This window comes from Anopheles aquasalis, chromosome 3 (genome assembly GCF_943734665.1).
Source record: "Anopheles aquasalis chromosome 3, idAnoAquaMG_Q_19, whole genome shotgun sequence".
Lineage (NCBI taxonomy): Eukaryota > Metazoa > Arthropoda > Insecta > Diptera > Culicidae > Anopheles > Anopheles aquasalis.
In genome coordinates this window covers 38326564-38344542 of record NC_064878.1, presented here as the reverse complement: position 1 = coordinate 38344542, position 17979 = coordinate 38326564, and the positions used below count along the sequence as shown (strand labels likewise).

The 17979-nt window shown below is 47.5% G+C and overlaps 1 protein-coding gene and 1 long non-coding RNA gene across 4 annotated transcripts in view; one reads left to right on the top strand and one right to left on the bottom strand.

Annotated features, from left to right (window-relative positions):
• Positions 1-1288: 1288 nt before the first annotated feature.
• On the bottom strand, positions 1289-1784 carry LOC126575944 (uncharacterized). The gene is made up of 3 exons (XR_007608290.1): positions 1651-1784; positions 1455-1597; positions 1289-1391 (listed from the first exon to the last, which is right to left on the bottom strand). It is a non-coding gene; the product is annotated as an uncharacterized LOC126575944 (long non-coding RNA).
• Positions 1785-2287: 503 nt separating this feature from the next.
• Positions 2288-17979, top strand: part of LOC126575459 (protein spinster) — a 23268-nt gene continuing 7576 nt past the window's right edge. For all 3 annotated transcript variants that reach the window (XR_007608262.1, XR_007608263.1, XM_050236163.1), the window contains exon 1: positions 2288-3373. Coding sequence is in view for 1 of the 3 variants with exons in the window: in XM_050236163.1 (XP_050092120.1) it covers positions 2971-3373 (403 nt within the window). In the remaining 2 variants the exon portion in view is untranslated. The remainder of the gene's footprint in view (positions 3374-17979) is intronic.

Here is a 17979-nt window from a genome sequence, read left to right as displayed (position 1 = left end):
ATCTGTTGTTATGACTGAAATCTTTAGTTCAGTTTATGCATGCCGACGATTTCAGAGAGAAAGAGTCTGTTTGCACCAAACCGCATCGCTCAAATACACGAGTTGTTTCATTTTTCTGAGAATAATTTGGGTTTATAGGATTGGTTAGGCATCATAAAATTGTCTAGTAGCAATAACAATACATCTTACCCACTTTTAATCGATGAAATATTTAAAAAGTGGCAGATTTCGGCTTCGTATCATCAATGCACACGTTTTCATATTCGTACACTTCTTTTTATCAGTTTTATGCCAAAAACAGACACTCGGACCACACGGTTGGTATTACCGAACGATTTCTTGCGTTGAATTCGGTTTATGATAATTGACTAGCAAAATTGAGTTAAATCGTTTTGTGAAGATGTTATAATCAATGGTAAATCTAAATTTCAAATCATGAATACAGATAGTCGCGGTTGCTGAGCATTTTTGCTTGCGTGGGAATTGATAACCTGCAGCATGAACAATTCGTGATGGTGGACACTTTCGATCATTTACTGCAGCTCATTCGATGTTCCACAGATGCTCATCGACGGCAGAGAGGCGCTGTAGGAAATAAGCACATGTAGTGGGCCTCAAACGATGTTTCAATCAGCAGAATATCTCGTCTACCAGATGATTCAAATACGCCAGAGAAAAACCATCGATAATCTTCGAATGCAGTGGATCAAGTCAACAAGAACGAAGCAGTGTCTCAACTAAAATGAAAAAAGGACGAAACGGTGATCTCCGCCGTGATGCATACCTACATTTCCGCAATTCAACTTCCGAGTAGGACTAGGTTCGCCAATAGTAATATGCCAATCGGCCACCAAATAAACAGAATCCTTTAAGTAAGAGTAATCCGGTCTAGCCAAACTCCATCAGCTCCGGTTTACCGGTGGCTGCCTCTTCCTGACACTTTGCACTGAATGCAGCAACTTCCAGCACCTCCTTGATTCCTCCAAGTTAATGCAACGCATTTCCAGAACCTTCCTCTCCAGGGACAGCACTCTCTCGTTATTTTGCGGCGGCACCCGTTTCGCGGGAGATATTTTCCGGCGCTCTTTGATGCCGGTGATTTCCTTGGACTTGGATTGGAACAGTTGCAGCCAATCAGTTCGTTACCTGCTAACTCGCCCGGAACAGTCAAAAACTCCCGGAATGCGAATTGTCGCTGCTCGTTAATCGATGAAGCTGGAAGCATTCTGGATTTTCTCGTAAAATGCACAATAAACGCGTGTTCCAGAGCGCGGAATGTAACGCAGAGTTTGGTTGGTTTGGTGGTTTATTCGAAACTAAATATGACTTTACATATCGTCCATTAATTCAGGATGCGATTCATAACAATCCTTGCTGAACTACTGTTGATGCTGGAAGTGGAAACCCGTGAAAAGTTAGATTTGCTGTGGCGATTTCACACTATTTCAATTTACCTATTCTTATCGCAACACAGAGAGTTACGAATGCAAACAAGTTCTGGTGCACAGCTCGTCGCACTTTTCGCTTTTCCTCCGCGGCATCGGTAGGAGGCAGACCCGGCATTCGGAACATTTTGTATTTTTATTAAATGCGCTACCTGGAATATGCGCCAAGATGTGGCTCGTGGCTCGCGGACGTTGATGGCCGTACCTTCGAAATAAAGGAAACCGCTTCACGTATGCCGGATTGATCGGCGGAACACGACTGCGAGCGAGCAACTTAAGCGCGACAAAAATCGGATGTTTCGGACAACACGGCACAGAAAAAATGACAAACCAATCAGCAGCAGGCCGTTCTCACCAAGATGTGTCAATTAAGGCGCTGCCACACTGGTTGCGGTACGTGTGGTACAGACTGGGGTGTAAATATGACCAACAAACCAATATATCGCTTTTGCATCGATCGAATGTCTTAACTTAAAATAATTACTTTCATTTTTCAGCCAAAAAATGCTTAATATTCCTTCAATTTATGTATAGTTTCATTGAAAACCACAAAAGTAACCGAAATAGTTACACCATTATTCAAATATTACACCATAACTTCGTTTTGATAGCTACTCCACACACCTTTTGGATGCGGCACGAGCGGCAGTTGCGGCAGTGGTGTGATTTTGTACAGATTCGCCGCAGCTACCGCAAGTGCGCACATCTGAACAACCGCGTTGGATACCGTGTTTGACAAGCCGAAAGGCGTCCGCAACTGCCGCAAGTACCGCACGAACCGCAACCAGTGTGGCAGCGCCTTAATTGACACATCTTGGTGAGAACGGCCTGCTGCTGATTGGTTTGTCATTTTTTCTGTGCCGTGTTGTCCGAAACATCCGATTTTTGTCGCGCTTAAGTTGCTCGCTCGCAGTCGTGTTCCGCCGATCAATCCGGCATACGTGAAGCGGTTTCCTTTATTTCGAAGGTACGGCCATCAACGCCCGCGAGCCACGAGCCAGGTTCTTTTTCTTCTGTTGCCCCAAAGTGATCCGAAAACGGACGCATCGCAGGAACCCGGGTGGAATATTAAAAATAGCAGCAAAAGTACTTCTCGAAGAAGCTCGACGGGGTGTGTGCGCGGAATTCGAAGAAAGTATTTTGCCAAACAGAACGTGTGCATCATCGTCATCGTCATCATCATCATCAGTGGGTGCCATCAGTGAGTGCGGTGTGGTGCAAAATCGTACGATCATCATCGTCCGTTACTGAGGCCGGTTGAGCGAAGGAACGCATGTTTACATAGCCGTGCGTGCCGAAGAAGAGAAAGAAAGTGGCAACAGCAGCGTATCGTACGATACGAGCCCTCAGCAAGTGCCACATCGTCACAATTTCTCCCGCAGCCGCCACCGCCCAGCCTCTTCCACGTGTGTGGCCAGCGAAGAAAGTGACGCACGATCGATCGTAGCAAAAGAGGAAAAGAGAGAGAGAGAGAGAGAGCGTGCGAGATTGTCGTTGATCGTCGACAAACCGGCAGATCGTGTGAATGCCTTCGAGCCAAGGTTACAAGAAAGTTGCATCGGAACCTCCGATCGATCCGGTGGATGTTGTTGGCAGTGGATCAAGCGACACAGCGACGGCCACCGCACCCGGAACAGTCATGCCGACCTCCATCGGAACCAGCCAACCCGCGTTGGCGATTCAGTCGAATCCGGCCGGCAAAATACCGGCCACCAACTCACAGCAGCGCCTGATGCCGACGGATTCGGATTCAGTGTCCTCCTCCCAGGACGAGGGCTACATTGAAGGAGCACGGGGAAGCCATGACGAAGACACGGTTACCGTGACGACGACGACGGGCGGTTCGATCGGTGCCAGCGCCTGGTTTACGGTGGGCGTCCTCTGTTTTGTCAACCTCATCAACTACATGGACCGGTTCACCATCGCAGGTAAGTGTAGGGCGTAGCAGGAACGTGGCAACAGGTGGTCAGGGTCTGCCGGGCCAATCTGACGATTCTCACTTTTAGGAGCATCGTAGCAAGTCACGCCACTCCAGCGCGTTGATCGAAAGAGGGGAATCGAAGTAGATTGTCGTGTTATCAGCGTAACCGCGTAGATTGTCAACCGTCAACGAGCCCATTGCGATTCCTTCTCCTTCTTGCGTTATCTATCTGCGCCCAAGAGTGTGTTCCCTCGAACCGTTACCGTTTGTCCCCTGCACCAGGGGCATGGCCTACTCGTCGTCATGCTAAATTGCCTTTTTGATAAGCCCTCGGAGTCCTGCATGGGCCTCCGTTGTTGCGCACAGCGTGAACGAGCGTGTCCCGAGGGGGCTTGTGGCCCTTCACATTTATCTTTCTCCTTAATCCTCCGGCCACCGGTTTCCTGATCTGCTCTCGTCCCCTTTTTTTATACTTTTAACGTTTTCTGTTGGTTGAAAAATTGCATTCTACCGCGTACCGTGTAGCGGGGCGCCCCCGTGAGGCCGTTAATATTTATAACGATTTGTCCCTTCTCACCCATTTCCCCCGTTTTTCGGAATTGATCGTTTGCGAGATTAAAAATCGACATCCGCGCGCGTGTACCGGCTAACCGCAGGAGGGAAAGGGGCACCCGGACACGGCATAAACGTGCGTGCCTGATTGTGGATTATGGTGTGTCATAATCAAATAAATATGTTTCACATCCCTCGGGTGCAAACCCCGAACGAGCCGGGGTGCGATTGCAGGAAGGGCTGCCCGCTGCTGTCCCTATAGAGGTCCTCTTTCGGAGGATAAACCGATGCGTCATGCTGTGGACGATTTGTTGGATTTTTTTTACTTCCCAATTTTCTTTGCATTAGTTTTGGGCGTTTTTTTTTTTTTGTCAACATAATTTATGTGCCGCACATTAATACAACCAAGTGCTGCATAACAGCTCCGATCATTCGTTGCTCGATTTAACTCCAGAAACTATTCTACTCTTTCGACCGTTGGCGTTGTCCCCCCATTTGTCACTCATAATTCTCCCTGGTGTGGTGCGCCAGCGGCAGAGGCAGTGGTCGTTGATTACCGTTGATTGGCGGCACCACGACGACGACAGCCATCACATAATGTTGTTATCACTGGGAGTTGAAATTCAATTAAATTACGACAACGTTAAGGAGCTAAACAACGAATTGACCGACGAGATGCACCCTTTAATGCATGTTGGTTCTTTCGAGCTAATGAACCGCCTCAGAATTCGAACTCTATGGTCCAGTGGCCAGTCGATGGTCCTTCTAATTGAATTGCGGGGGTTCTACTCTCTCAGCTGCCACCGGCAGTCGGTTCCGTAGTACTTTCGCTCGGATGATGGCCACTTGTGGCGATGAATGGGACTCCGCCGCAATAATTAGTGCAGTTCAAGAGGGAGGCAAATGCCCCCGTGGCTTCCAACTAACTCCCGGTTTCATTGCAATCCGTGTCAAGTGGTGCTCATCGTCTGCAGGTTGCAAACGGGCGCAGGATGCATCGCGAGTTGTATAGTTCTCGTTCAGGTGGTTGCGATCTGCTGCTCTTCTAGTGCATGTAGTGTAGCGAAATAGTTCAGTTTCTCAGTCATCGGAGTACTAACCACATACCGAGAAATGGGAAAGGGTGCTAACAGTTCGAAAATAACCCAGTACATTCTACCAAACGAGGCGAAAAGACGCGTGACTGGTGTCACGATGTCGTTGGTGCTCCGCTTGTCCAATTAAAAAGTTCTCCTTCTGTCTGCCTTTTTTTGCCCCGCGAGGAAAGGGTGGGAGCTCCAGTAAAAGGACGTGGAAGAAAGCCTTCATCATGAAGTGATGCTTGGAACGCGAGCGCGCTCGGAGAATGGTGATGAAGTCATGCTCATTACTTATCTCTCCGACCGTTTTTGGCGAAGATGGCGTGATGACGCTGCCGTGGGTTGTTGTTACGCGTAGGCCAACAAACAGAGGGGTGGGGAGGACAGACTCCTCACTGACGGCTGGCATATGTGCATTGGAGGAACCAACGAACCGGAACGGATTTGGTCGGGAACTTGTGGGAATAACAAGGGAGTCACATTTGTTGGTTGAGACTTTTCTTCTTCTAATCCATCCAACCATCAATCCATTAGAGTGGTATTGTTCCAAGAGACTAATAATCCCCCCCGTGGGGGCCCTTCCCAAGACCACATCTTCCCTCTCCGGACATGAAATGCGAATTAATGCCAACAACCAACAGCTGTGGGATAATAAAAGTAAAAGCTCTCCGTTTCACTCACAGTTTGGATACTTAAAATTTCGACAACAGCTTCAGTTGCAACACACACTTTCTATCCCGTTTGCGGTTTTCATTTTCGGGGTTTCGATTTTTTTCGATTAATTTTCCGCTTTCAATCCGCCGGTTGTGGTGCGCGACACCCCGGAACAACCGCGCGCCCTCTAAACGAACGAACGAGGACGCGTTGCGTTACTTTCTTTTAATCGCTCCAAGCTCTTTTACTCTGTGGAGCTGCGGTTCCTAAAGTTTATATTTTTAGTCGATATTTACACAATAAATGGTGGCACCATGGCGCTCTGTACGCCGCGGGGTGCGCCTATAGCCTTGAACTGAATAAACTTGCTGCTTGGTTTGTCTGAGCGCATTAGTAGTGGTGCTGGTGATGGAATCGCGAATTGGCTAATGGACTGGCATCCAAATTTTTGCATTTTCCATACAAAAGGTGTACATGCCCTGGCCTTGCCCTAATCATGGGAGTACCAGTGGTGGGTTGGTTTTGTCACCTCCGGTGAGCAAATTGCCATCCATAGCGCACTAGCGGCACTTCAAGTAGAGTACGAATGAAGTGACTCAAAAGAACCGTAATGAGACCGTAATGAATCCAGTTCCCCAATCCAAAATCAAGCTTCTGGATGCGTCTGGTGGACGCACGGATCACCATCGGTCCAAGTGCCGACGTGGTGCTGGTGGTGTACCGTTGTTGCATTCTTCTCTGCCTCCATCGAAAACCTCTGGCCGCTATTAGCTCTCGTTGTTTCGTAAGCGTCCGACGGAGCGAGCGAGGCACACACTCAACGTGGCCCACAATACGTGGCATCAGCGTGGCCCCTACTGCCATGGAAATATGTGGCAGACCGGACCGGACTGACTGGCCGCTGAAAGAGGTGGTCGGTGCTGCTGCTGCTGCTGCTGTTGACCGCTTTTCGGTATTTGATGGTGGTCTCCCGAAGCAGCACCATCGCGTAACGCCCAGAGAACACATGTCGGAACCGGGTGGGGCTCGAGAGTGAGTTTGTTTACTCTCGATCGATCGATCGCTCGATCGTATCTCGGTACCATTCGATCTTCTTCGAGCTGCTTGGGTGGTAAAGAAGAGGAACTCTTTGGGGCCAAGTTTGTTTGACTAAAACTCTCCTCGGTGGTTCAAAACAAATATCATTCGATCGGTAGGATTATTAAAGTTGGAACATGAACTAGGAAGCCATTGCTTTGACACAATCAACCGATCCTTTAAGGTCCTCGGTTATGAGCCACACCTTGGCACGCGGCCGTTCATCTTGGGTGCTCCAGTTGTCTCCCGTCGTTCCAATGCCATGGAAGACAATGACCTTTCATCTAGAACAGGTTTGCACCAGCTTTTAGGAGCATTTCAGAGAAAAATAAAGAATCTAGATAATTTTTTTAAATCTTTTTTTAAGACTTTCCGATAAATTTCACATTGTCTGAAGTTGTCTGCACATTATGATATTAATACAAATAAATTAAACTACTGTTTACTGGGATTTATCAATGGGAAATGCATAAATGAATCAATTTTCCGGGATTATAATCATAAATGTTGCGTTTTTCAAACAATAAGCATGATAAACCTGGGAAATGCATTGTGGTTAATTTTGCTGGAGATTGTTTGTGCATTGGAACGTTTTGCATGTTATCCGACTGAAATTCTGCTCTACCTGACCTGATTAGATCACTTTTATCATCATCAAAGAGTAGATACAGCTTTAAGCTATTTAATCGATTGATTGTTAAGCTGCAACAACGTTTAAAATATTCTTTGATTGCTTTCTCGCTGAAAATTCATGCAAACAATTATTAATTTATTTTATGTTATGTTGTTAAAATGTACAATATTAAAGTTGTATTAAACTTACATTAAAAGAAAAACAAATATGATAAACTTTGGTGATGATGGAACCTTTTGTTGAATTGTAATTAAAAAGAAGTTTACTTTTAATCAATGGCACTAACTTTTACGTTGCCACCTGTGCAATAATTATATTGCCATACAATGTCGGCAATCTTAGTTCTAAAGATCGAACAGCAATAGTTGAGGAATTGTATGATAGTCGATCAAAATCGAATGCTCGAACTCGATCTCGAAAGGACTACATTTGATTGCGCAATTGTATTTTCTTAGTCATTTCTCTATTTTTCTCCCAAAAAACTTTTATATAAGATTTGTGACAGCTCTGCTGATGCTACTGCCTGCACGGAGTCTGTAAGCCATCCGTTAACACATTTCTCGTGTATCCTCTAAATACGGTAAATCCTTTCAACCCAACCGGTCGCCGGTAGGATTGGCTTTTAGGGGTTTAATTTGATTACCACCTACCGGGTGGTTGCTTTAACCGAGAAGAATTCCCTCTTCCTGATATTATACACCGGCCACTCGTACCACCATCCCCGGCTCTCTCTCTCTCTCTCACAGCATCGATAGGTGGGCTGTTGTGGGTTTTTATGCTTCCCGCATTTCCCTTTTTTCACTTTTTTTCTTACGCCCCCCCTCACACACGATGCTGCACGATCCCTTTCGCCTTCGATCCATATCACTCTCCTCCGTTCACGCTCTCAACATCACCACCGGCGGCTGCTGCTGCTGCTGCTGCATGCTGTCGGCGCGCAGCTTGAGTTGACGCGCCCCAGCCGGTCCTCCACGTGGGCGGCAGAATGCACTCGCTTGTCCCCAAGGGGCGGGAGGAGGTTGTGGTGGTGACTGACAGGATGCTATCAGGCAGGGAGGCTGCTCGGGCTCGACGGGGTGAAACATAAATTATCTCTCGTTTAAATTAAATTCTTGATCCATCGCAGCTTTTAGTCGAGAGCAGAGCCCCCCCCCCCCCCCCCCCCTGGGGTCACAGTAACACGATTCTGGCGTGGTAGTTGGTGCCAATGATGCGCCCACCCCCCTCCAAAACCGACCTCAGCCCACTCTCAGCTCAAGGGGAGGGCTGCATTTCGTGGGCGTGTAATGCATTTTCCCCGGCGGGGATGCAACGAATTCATCGATCGATAATCGTGTGTACAGCGCCGCCCACCCGTTGTTGCTTAGTTCCAATCGTGTGGACCACGCCATGATGATGTACGGAGGTACCCCATCCCATCCATCATGGGCCGTTCTCGTCGCCCAGGGCTCCGTGGTGACGTTCTCCGGATACACGGGCAGGTTTCCGCCATCAATCGCCTCCAGTAAATCCCCAAGAAAATGGAAAAGCCGTACATCAATCTGCGCGTTCTGTTGTGCCGCGGAGTGTAAAAGTCCTGGCCCTCCTTCGGTTCGTATGTTGGTTCTGGCGAGACACGTGGTGATGCATTGTTTTCCTTTTACGAATATTTATGTCCGTCTATGTTCGTGGTGGTGCTGGCAGGTATCGATCGGATGTCGCAGTTGCAAAACGGTTCTCTCGTAATCGAATACCATTCCGCACCGGAATAGAGCCCGGCGCGAGAGAGAGAGAGAGAGTCAGTATGTGACCGTCAACCATTGGAATCCCACATTAACATTCCACTTCGTTGGCATCGCCACCGGCATTCCACTGGCGCATGGTGGATGCATCACCCACACACGACGACGACGACGACGCTGCACAGGAAATTCAAAAAGTTAATGTTACCCCAGCATAATCACGATCGGAGCAGGGGATCCTCACAAGCGAGTGTTTGAGGCATCACGTTACCCGAAAGAAGTCACAATCCATGTGCGGGGTCTGCGTTTGATTCTTGAATTAATGTGGTACAGTGTGGTCGATTGATTGACATGTTTATCGAGCACTGGAGCATGTTTATGCATTTCGAGCATAGGTATCGTCGTCTCAGTTACATTCACCTGATGGTGGTGGCCCGTAGGTTTACGGGAAATCAATATGGGGGCCTTCTGCAATCTTCAATAGGAATCGATTAGGATTTTCGATGAGAAGACACTTTCTTATCGCTTGTTAAGACAGTAACCACCGATTGCGAATGATCATTAAGGCGATTATTGCCAAATTGGGCGTTGAATCGCGTAAATCATTGCCCAACCGAATGGTTACGACACTGCAGTGCTGATCAGCTGATGTTGGTTGACCATGGCGCACAAGCGATCCGTACACCTGATAAGCCTCAATAGGTCTCTGACGGGGTGGTGATAAAGAGAACGGTGAGTGGTATAACACCTCCCGCTGCGTCCAACAGCAACCCGACATCTGCCAACTCATGAAGTACTGAGCAAGAGACACGGTACCCAGAGAGCGTTAAACTGCAGTCACTTACAGCGTGGTCCAATGCACCAGCAATGACAACGACGAAAGGGAACACACTATAGTGACTACGTGCTGCGACGTGGAGGGCCAGCGTCTCTGTCACAACAGCTCACAGCACGTGGAATGGTGCAACGCAACGTGGCAAGCAATTAGTGCACGATAATTATATCTTCCTTGGCGGCGCCCCGAACTGAAATCTACTCTCACCACCACCTCATCTGGTTATAATCAGCAGCATTTAATGGAAAGGATTTAGTCGCGGTCGCGAGAGCTGTACGATCGAATTATGATAAAGTTGCTGCACGATCGCGCAATCTAATGCGATCATTAGTACGATGGCCACCCCGAAACCGGCTGGTTTCCGATGCACTTTGCGTCATTTCCGGTTTACGCTCAATGTACCGTACCACTGACGTCAAGATTTAGCTTTCAATGATTGGTGTTGGCCGTTGGGTTCTTGAGCGGTGCGTCAGGGGTACAGTGCGCTACATAGTGGTATCGTGAAAGTGTTACCACGTAGTAGAAGTGATCAGAAGAAGATCATGGATTCGGTGGAATGTTGTCACAGCTTGTCGTGATATTTTATTTGCTAGAAATGTGTAATGAATCATTTTAAAAACAAGATCACCTCATGCATCTTTAAGAATGCACGAAAACTTACGTATTCCTATCCAATTTGGTCCGATTACTAAATTGTTTATTGAACCAGAAACTAAGGAATTCACAGAATGAAAATTCAAGAAAATGTGCTTGACACCTCCTATAAACATATTTTAATATCTTTCCTTTTTTCTTCACCTTGTCTTTTTAAGACAGATCATTATGTATTTTATTATTTTATTTAGTACATTTGGTTTATGTCGCTATCATGTTGTCAACAGGGCTATTAGAAATTGATACCTTCACTCCTAATCATAACTTGTCTTTAGAGTATGATTTGAGCTGTGTTAAATGTAATAGAAAATATTACTTCTTCCATAACTTCATAAAGACCGATTAATCTGTCATTGTCTCCAGGTTTGCATATATTTGGTTTCTAGTAATCGGAACACAAAAAACACACAAAGCAAAACATCACGGATTTAATATAACATCTGGTGTGAAATTTTCTAGAAACGAATCCAGACTTTGATTATACGGAAAAGGAGAAGAAATGAATGTCAAAAATTTCAAAGGAAACGGAATCTATTTGCGTTTAAATTTTTGCGGCAGTGTATTACACTGAAATTGCCTCTCTAGCCAGTATAGTTCTTTTCGACTTTGCACTAACTTTCATCAAGCATTGAATTGACCATCCCTCGAAAGTATATCCGATAAGCAGCAACAAGGGCAGAAACATTGTAAAGCCCGGAAGCACACTTGTAAGGGATATTTCCAGCGACATCGTACGATATGGCGCCATGGGGGCGCGGCTGCAACAAGTCCATCATCGCCCAAACTCTGCTGACTGCGCCGGCAAGGACCAGTCATATATCGGGAGCCAGCACTTCTCGGGATTCCCATGACTTGTTGGCTGGCTAGTGTTTTTTTTTCCTTGCTGGAAACCGCATTACTCACTTCTGTTTACTTGGGGGGGGGGGGGGACGATTCGATTGGTCTAATTTTGATCACGCGACACTCAAGTAAAGTCCATTCTGGCACGTGCGCCGCTACTTTCTGCTCGTTCCCTTTTTATGCAATCTATCTCCCCGTTGCGTATCAATATTTGTAACATCCGTCGCGGTTGGGCTATTTTCATGCCCAAGCGCTGCCGCCGCCACGGTTCTAATCATCACAAAAACAAATTCCTTCCGTCCGGCCTGGCGTGACTGGGAGGAGGGAGTATCTGTTGTGTTTTCATTGACGCCTCACGCTGGTGATGATGAGATCAGCTCACGTGTTCAAAGTGCGTCCGTTATGATGACGGTGTGTTGATGCCTCTAGAGGCTACATCGAAACATTGCTCGTACGATTCGTTGCGAATGGTCAGGGCGCTTGCGCTGGGCTGGGCGCATCTCGTACGATGTTTCGCCTTGAATCAGCACATCACGCGATGGGGGCAGCAGAACAGAGGAACAACAAACCATCCGCTATCAGCAGCAGCATAGGAGGGAGTTCGATGAAACTCTTCGCTAATGGGTTTGTGGACTGATCGGTTGTGCTTGTCTGGCTTCCCTTATCTCGGTGGAAGCCAAAATAAATAATAAAGTATGTTTTGGGTCACATTTAATCCCCTCTCTCGGTTGCTTCCCGCGTTCATTTGGCGAGGCATTCAGTGAGTAGAGAGGAAGTGCAGCTCTCAGTCCGTTTCGTCAGTCCCCCCGCCCGTGTGTCGACAACGGACCATTAGTTTGTCACCCGACGACCGTCATTACGCTATTTTTAAAACATTCTCGCCTTAGTTCACGACGCATCGGCCAGAATGGCGAACGGCGATGGGATGTGTAGCAAGCGAAGGATGCAAATGCCGCACTTTTCTGCACATTTTTCCGAACAGAAACCGAAGCCCGTACCGGCATTTCCCACAGAGCAGAGAGCCCCTACAACAGACCTCTCGTGGGGCATCTTCTCGGTTGTTGGAACGCACGCAAGGGTTTTCTCGATGCAGCCAGGCAGATCGCGTAACACACAAGCGACTGGCGATGATTGCGCCTTGCCTCTCCGTCGAGATCCACATAGCGGCCAAAGGGGGGGGGGACCATCGGTCATACGCTGGGGCCGCCACATTTTGCCGCATTTGGCCGTTACGACGTTACGCAAACCAACGCAACGAGATTGTACACGGGCCACGCTGCTACGGAAAGTGTGGCGCGATCCGAAAGCAACCAATCGGCGCACGATTAACGCTGCGCTGTCGATATGACGTCACGCATCGACGGCCTTCCGACCAGTGTATGTGTCCGACCGAAGGGTGGGGGACACATGGGCGAGTATATCTTTAGAAGAAAAAAAAAAAGAAACCCCCCAAACGTCCGGTTCTCGCGCGTGTTTATTATTACGGCGCTTAATTTGTGTCGCTCAAGCAGCAACGTGCGTGGTGATGACGTAGCGAGTTCGGGGTTCCCTTGTACCTAGTACTAGCCCCGAAGCTACTACTGATAAGCGCGCATACCGACGATGACAAGGGGTACGCACCTTCTTCCCCTCCCAGAAGTCACTCTAGCGGCTTAGGACGCCAACCGGAACCGGTTTTAGCTGGCCGCCTGTCGGGGGTTGCGGCAATTCCTTCGTCAGAACTCCGTAATTATCATCGCGATGCGGATTAAAAGCGATTACAAAATGGTACCGCAGCGTGCGTGTTGATGATGATGCCAATCCTAACGTTTCCTTTAGAAAAAAATGGACAAATTGTGAATAATTATTTAAAAAAAAAACAATAAGACAGTTAATTGAGTTTTGTAAAATGTTAAATTCTCCCTTAAATGTGTCAGAAACTTAAAAAAATACCTTGAGGGATATCTTATACCACTTCTCCCTTCCAGATAGCTAAATAATTTAAGCTCTGAAATAATGAATTGTTTTTTTTAGAGATGTAGATATTTGTTTTTTACCAAAATTTTAAACTTGTTCAGTACAACTCTAACAGTGATATGGAAAACAGTGAAGTCCGTTCTGACTTTTTCGGGATTTCAAAGAACTCCTTTGTGGCACTTTTTGGTTTGTCTATTTTTTTTTAATGCATAAATTAATGATGAACTCATGCACGTCACGAGGAGGAGGAGAACTACAATCGGTCCAAGTCGGTCCAGACCATTTGGAACAGCCAGCGAAACATCAAGTGCAATGTGTGGCGTGCAGATTGGGATTATGTCAGCCAAACTCCGCCATCTATCTCTGTCTCTCTCTCTATCTGATCGTGTGGGACACAGTCAGCCCGTTGTGTCTTCGTCCCCGAAAAAGCGAGCAGCAACCCAGCCAGCCAGCCAGCCAGACAAGCGCATCAAGTGACCCCGATGGCGCTCTGGCATGCCGAGGGTTAGCGTTGGTGCTGGTAGTGGTCATTGGTGTTGGCTATTTTTGAAAATTATATATTAACCTCCACACAACGCTTCACTCCTCTCGCTGCACCCGGTGGTGGCTTTCACTGGTTTGCGAGGATGGTCGGGGGGCACCGAATTGGTGGCGACGAGGAGATCGACGGATTTGCACTGAAAACCGCTCGAGTGAGGTAACACACGACGGGGACTTCACAATATACCCCCCCCCCCCCCCCCCCCCCCGGGGGGGCTTCAGGTGTTTGTGAATGAAGACAAACAGAGCCATATTTGTGTCAAGCCTGTTGGTTGGTTGGTTGGTTGGTGGATGACATAAAACATTCCAGCGAGAAGGATGAATGATCCCCAATTCCGTTGTTTACTGAGTAGTGGTTCCAGTAATGGCGCCACCTAAACGCCAAGGTCCTGGAACGCCCGCGGAATGGTAAACAAAAGGTTTATCGCAGCGACGACGACGACAACATGAGGTGGTGGTATTACCCCAAAGTGAGTCATGGTCGATTGTGGGGCGTATCGTGTCGGCATCGCGTCTGGTTGTGCACTGGCCACAGATATAGCTCCGTGATTCAAGCATTCTTCGCGCGCGCACCATCGCGTCTGAGTTACTCACTGCCACTTCCAAGTACGATCGATCGCGGTAACGATGAAGTGAGCTTAAGATGATCCTCACGGTAAGTGTCAATATCGATATCTTGGTGCCGGATGGGAGGGTGAGGTGTTAATGGAAGTAGGCACCCTTTTTATACGATCGCGCTCCGGTCATGGATCATTGCATGTAGAAAGGTCTCTGTAAGGGTCCTACCACTACCGGCAAGCCCTTCGGTGGTGTGGATGATGGGGTGTTTTATGATCCGGTTTGGCTTGAGTTTTATCGTTTCATCATCCCCAGCTATCACCGCCATCTGTGATGCTGTAGGAGCCATTAGGGATTAGTGAAATGAAGAATAGTGTCTGTTTGGATGGCACGACTCCAGCTGCATTACTTAACGCTGACTGACGTCGTGGCGTTGCATCGCGCCCTATCTCTCGGTTTTATTTTATTTTTAAATGAACCTCCCGACCTGTGGCAGATCGTAAAAGAAAGCTAGTTCGCCTAGTTTCACGCACGTGCTATGGATCTAGACAGGAGCGATCACTCGGCGAGCGACGATCGATGATCAAACGGGTTTGTGAAGTGAAGAAGGGCATACTGTTTATTGTAGTTTGAGCCAGATTTATGCCTCTTCCCTAGACAAACTTCTACGTATGCTTTGTGTCAACAAGTAGCAGCAGCAGCAGCAGCAACATAAGTGGCTCGTGCCAACTCCCTCTCATATTTATGTTTTTTTTTTTATGACGAGCTCCATTTCAATCAATCATAAACCCCGGGAAGAGCATCCATTCAGTCGCTTGCTTTGCTTTCTTGACACGAAACAGATATGTTATTGTTGTTAGCTCTTGGCTTCGTAAATCCTAAACTTGTTGTAGCTTCTGAACCTGTGTGGTTTATTAAGTTGGATCTCAAACCCACAAATAGTCTCGAGGTGACTCAGATGCAGTTGGGTGCATCTGCACGATCCCACGATCACGACAACCTTGCCATCACTGGTCGCATCTGGAATGGTCTGTCAGCAGCGTGCGGTGCAGCGCAATACCGATTGGTCGGCGATCGCTTGTTGGCCAGAGACGCTCGCAGTGCAAGCAACAAGAGGAACATGTGGCGCCCGACAGCACTGCGCATGTCGCTAATGATCACGCGATCTTCGTGTTGATCGTTTAGGGCGGTGGCACCAGGTCTAATGGCGCGCTTTCGTGCCATTTCTGTATAGGAGAAGCGGTAGTGTGTTAGTCGTGGCTTTGAATCCGGAATACAGAGAAGACGAGGTTGGATGTGGAAATGTAAGAAGAAGAGATCGAGATGTGATGATGATGATGATCGTCATCGTTATTACTGGCTGGTGGTGGTGGTGATGATCTGCAGTTCATTTGTTTATCTTAATTTCATTGAAGCTAATAAGATGCTGACGCTCAAGTGATCCGTCATTCAGGGAGGAGCTGAAATCCTTGGCGTTCACCCGGACGTAGGTCAATTCTTGCGTCTCCCAGTTGGCGAAACCTTGTGCTCGATCAATCAAGTGATGGACGGTGGTGTTGGTGGTGGTGGCTACCTTGAGACAAGATCTTCAACAATCGGATGCTTCTGGACTTGACCGCGGCGGAGACGGGGACACTGGTTCTGAATCACATGCCGCCGTTGCCAGAACACGAGGCACTTAATTGATTAACACACGATCTCTAATTCAATTGACACGATGGCCTTTTTGGCTTCTTCGATCGGTCGCCAAATTCCGCTAACCGTTCCATTGACACTAACCCTAAGGTGATTCGCGATTGATTCAATTGGGCCTCACCCCCTCCTCACGGGAGCATCTTCAATTTCTGGCCAGACGATACCAACTTTCAAAGTCTCACGATCATCACGCCACATATTGTGCGAAATTGATGGAAATTGATGGAAATTGGAATCGATGTTCAATCAAAACCATCAATGGGTCCGCTTACTGGAGCCAATCTGCAACGAGGTTAACCTGTTGCTGTCCAATGGAACTATGCTTTTGGTCTTCATAGACGACCAATGACGAACCGCAATCGATCAGGGAGTCGATGCACCTTGAGACATCACCCCACCTTACCTTATGCAATGCAATGTCTCTCGTCTCGTCCATTCTCGAACCGCGGTGGCGTTTAGCTTCCGTCCGATAGGAAATGAAGACACTATTTTTAAACAATAAGCCCCTTGGTGCCCTTCCTGGTGACAACAGCGCACCGCGACACCGCTGCTGACAGAGAGCCAAGCGCCAAATTCTCGCGCGCCCATCGTCTGCGTGATTGATCGGTTCAAAGTAGTTGACCGGCCGGCCTTCCTCCCGGGTTGTCACGTGGACATCCAATTGTACGACACCAAGTCGAAGTCGTGCGCAAGATTACACTGTACCGCGAATGGGAGAGTCCATTTTCGGGGTGAAAGTCCATCGATCGACGGAAGGAAGGAAAGAACAATCTAAATGCTGTGTGCCCACCGGGCGCTGTGTACTTGCCTTCCCTTTAGTTCGAATCGTTCGATTTTACCGTAACATTCAATGCAGTAATTCGGATTGCATTAAGCATTAACCCAGAGTTAATTGTTGCGGTGGCCTCTTCGTGACAAATTGAAACTCATGCTTGCTCCTTGCAGTATTATACCGTGACCCACGTGGTGCATCCCCTGGGTGTTTGTGGTGCTGCTGAATGGAATTGCATTAAGTCACCGGCAATGCAAGTTATGCATTGGTGCCGCTGCTGGCTAATGAGTTACCTGGACAATTTTACATTCTGGGCGATGACCTCGGCCAAAAACTGTCAAGAACCGTTCTTTTGAAGTCAACATGTTAACGAATGCATTAAAAAAAAAGAGACAAAATTTGAAAAGTGATAAAAAACTATGACAGATAATTGTTGTTCTGTAAATTACATGAGGAAAGGGAGTTTATCAGTTTGTTCACAAAGAAATTCTGCACCATTCCGAGGAGGATTCCGGTAGTTAGCCGGTTATTTCGACATGGCAGTCGAAAACATGTATGTGCACATGTTTTTCAACTCTTTCTGTGACTTTTCAATCAATATCTCCTCCGTTTTTGCAATAAAATTGTTACAATAGATCATTGATATTCAGCAGCTCCTTTTCGTCTAACGATCGTCTTGAGTTCTTGCCTGCTGCTCCGTGGTTAGTGGCCGAGACTTCCGCTTTCTTTCTGATGTTTGGTCATGTCCGCCAGGTAATCCTTAACTGTTTGGCCAGTTGCACCGATCTTACAGCTATTCCTACGCAGCGATGTAGTCACTTTTTCCGCAGTTCCGCATCCTTTAAAGCTTTTTGTCAGCAAGAGTCGTCAGCCGTCCAGAACCATGCCTTCTTGTTATTGCTTTTATTAATCGGCAATAGCGCCAAGATCTTGCAGATACTGGATCGGTCATATCCGACACTCAAAAAGCGGCACACGATCATCTTTTTGGACGCGTCAGGATACCGTTTAAGAAATGCGCAAACTTCGGAACGAAGTTTCTTCGC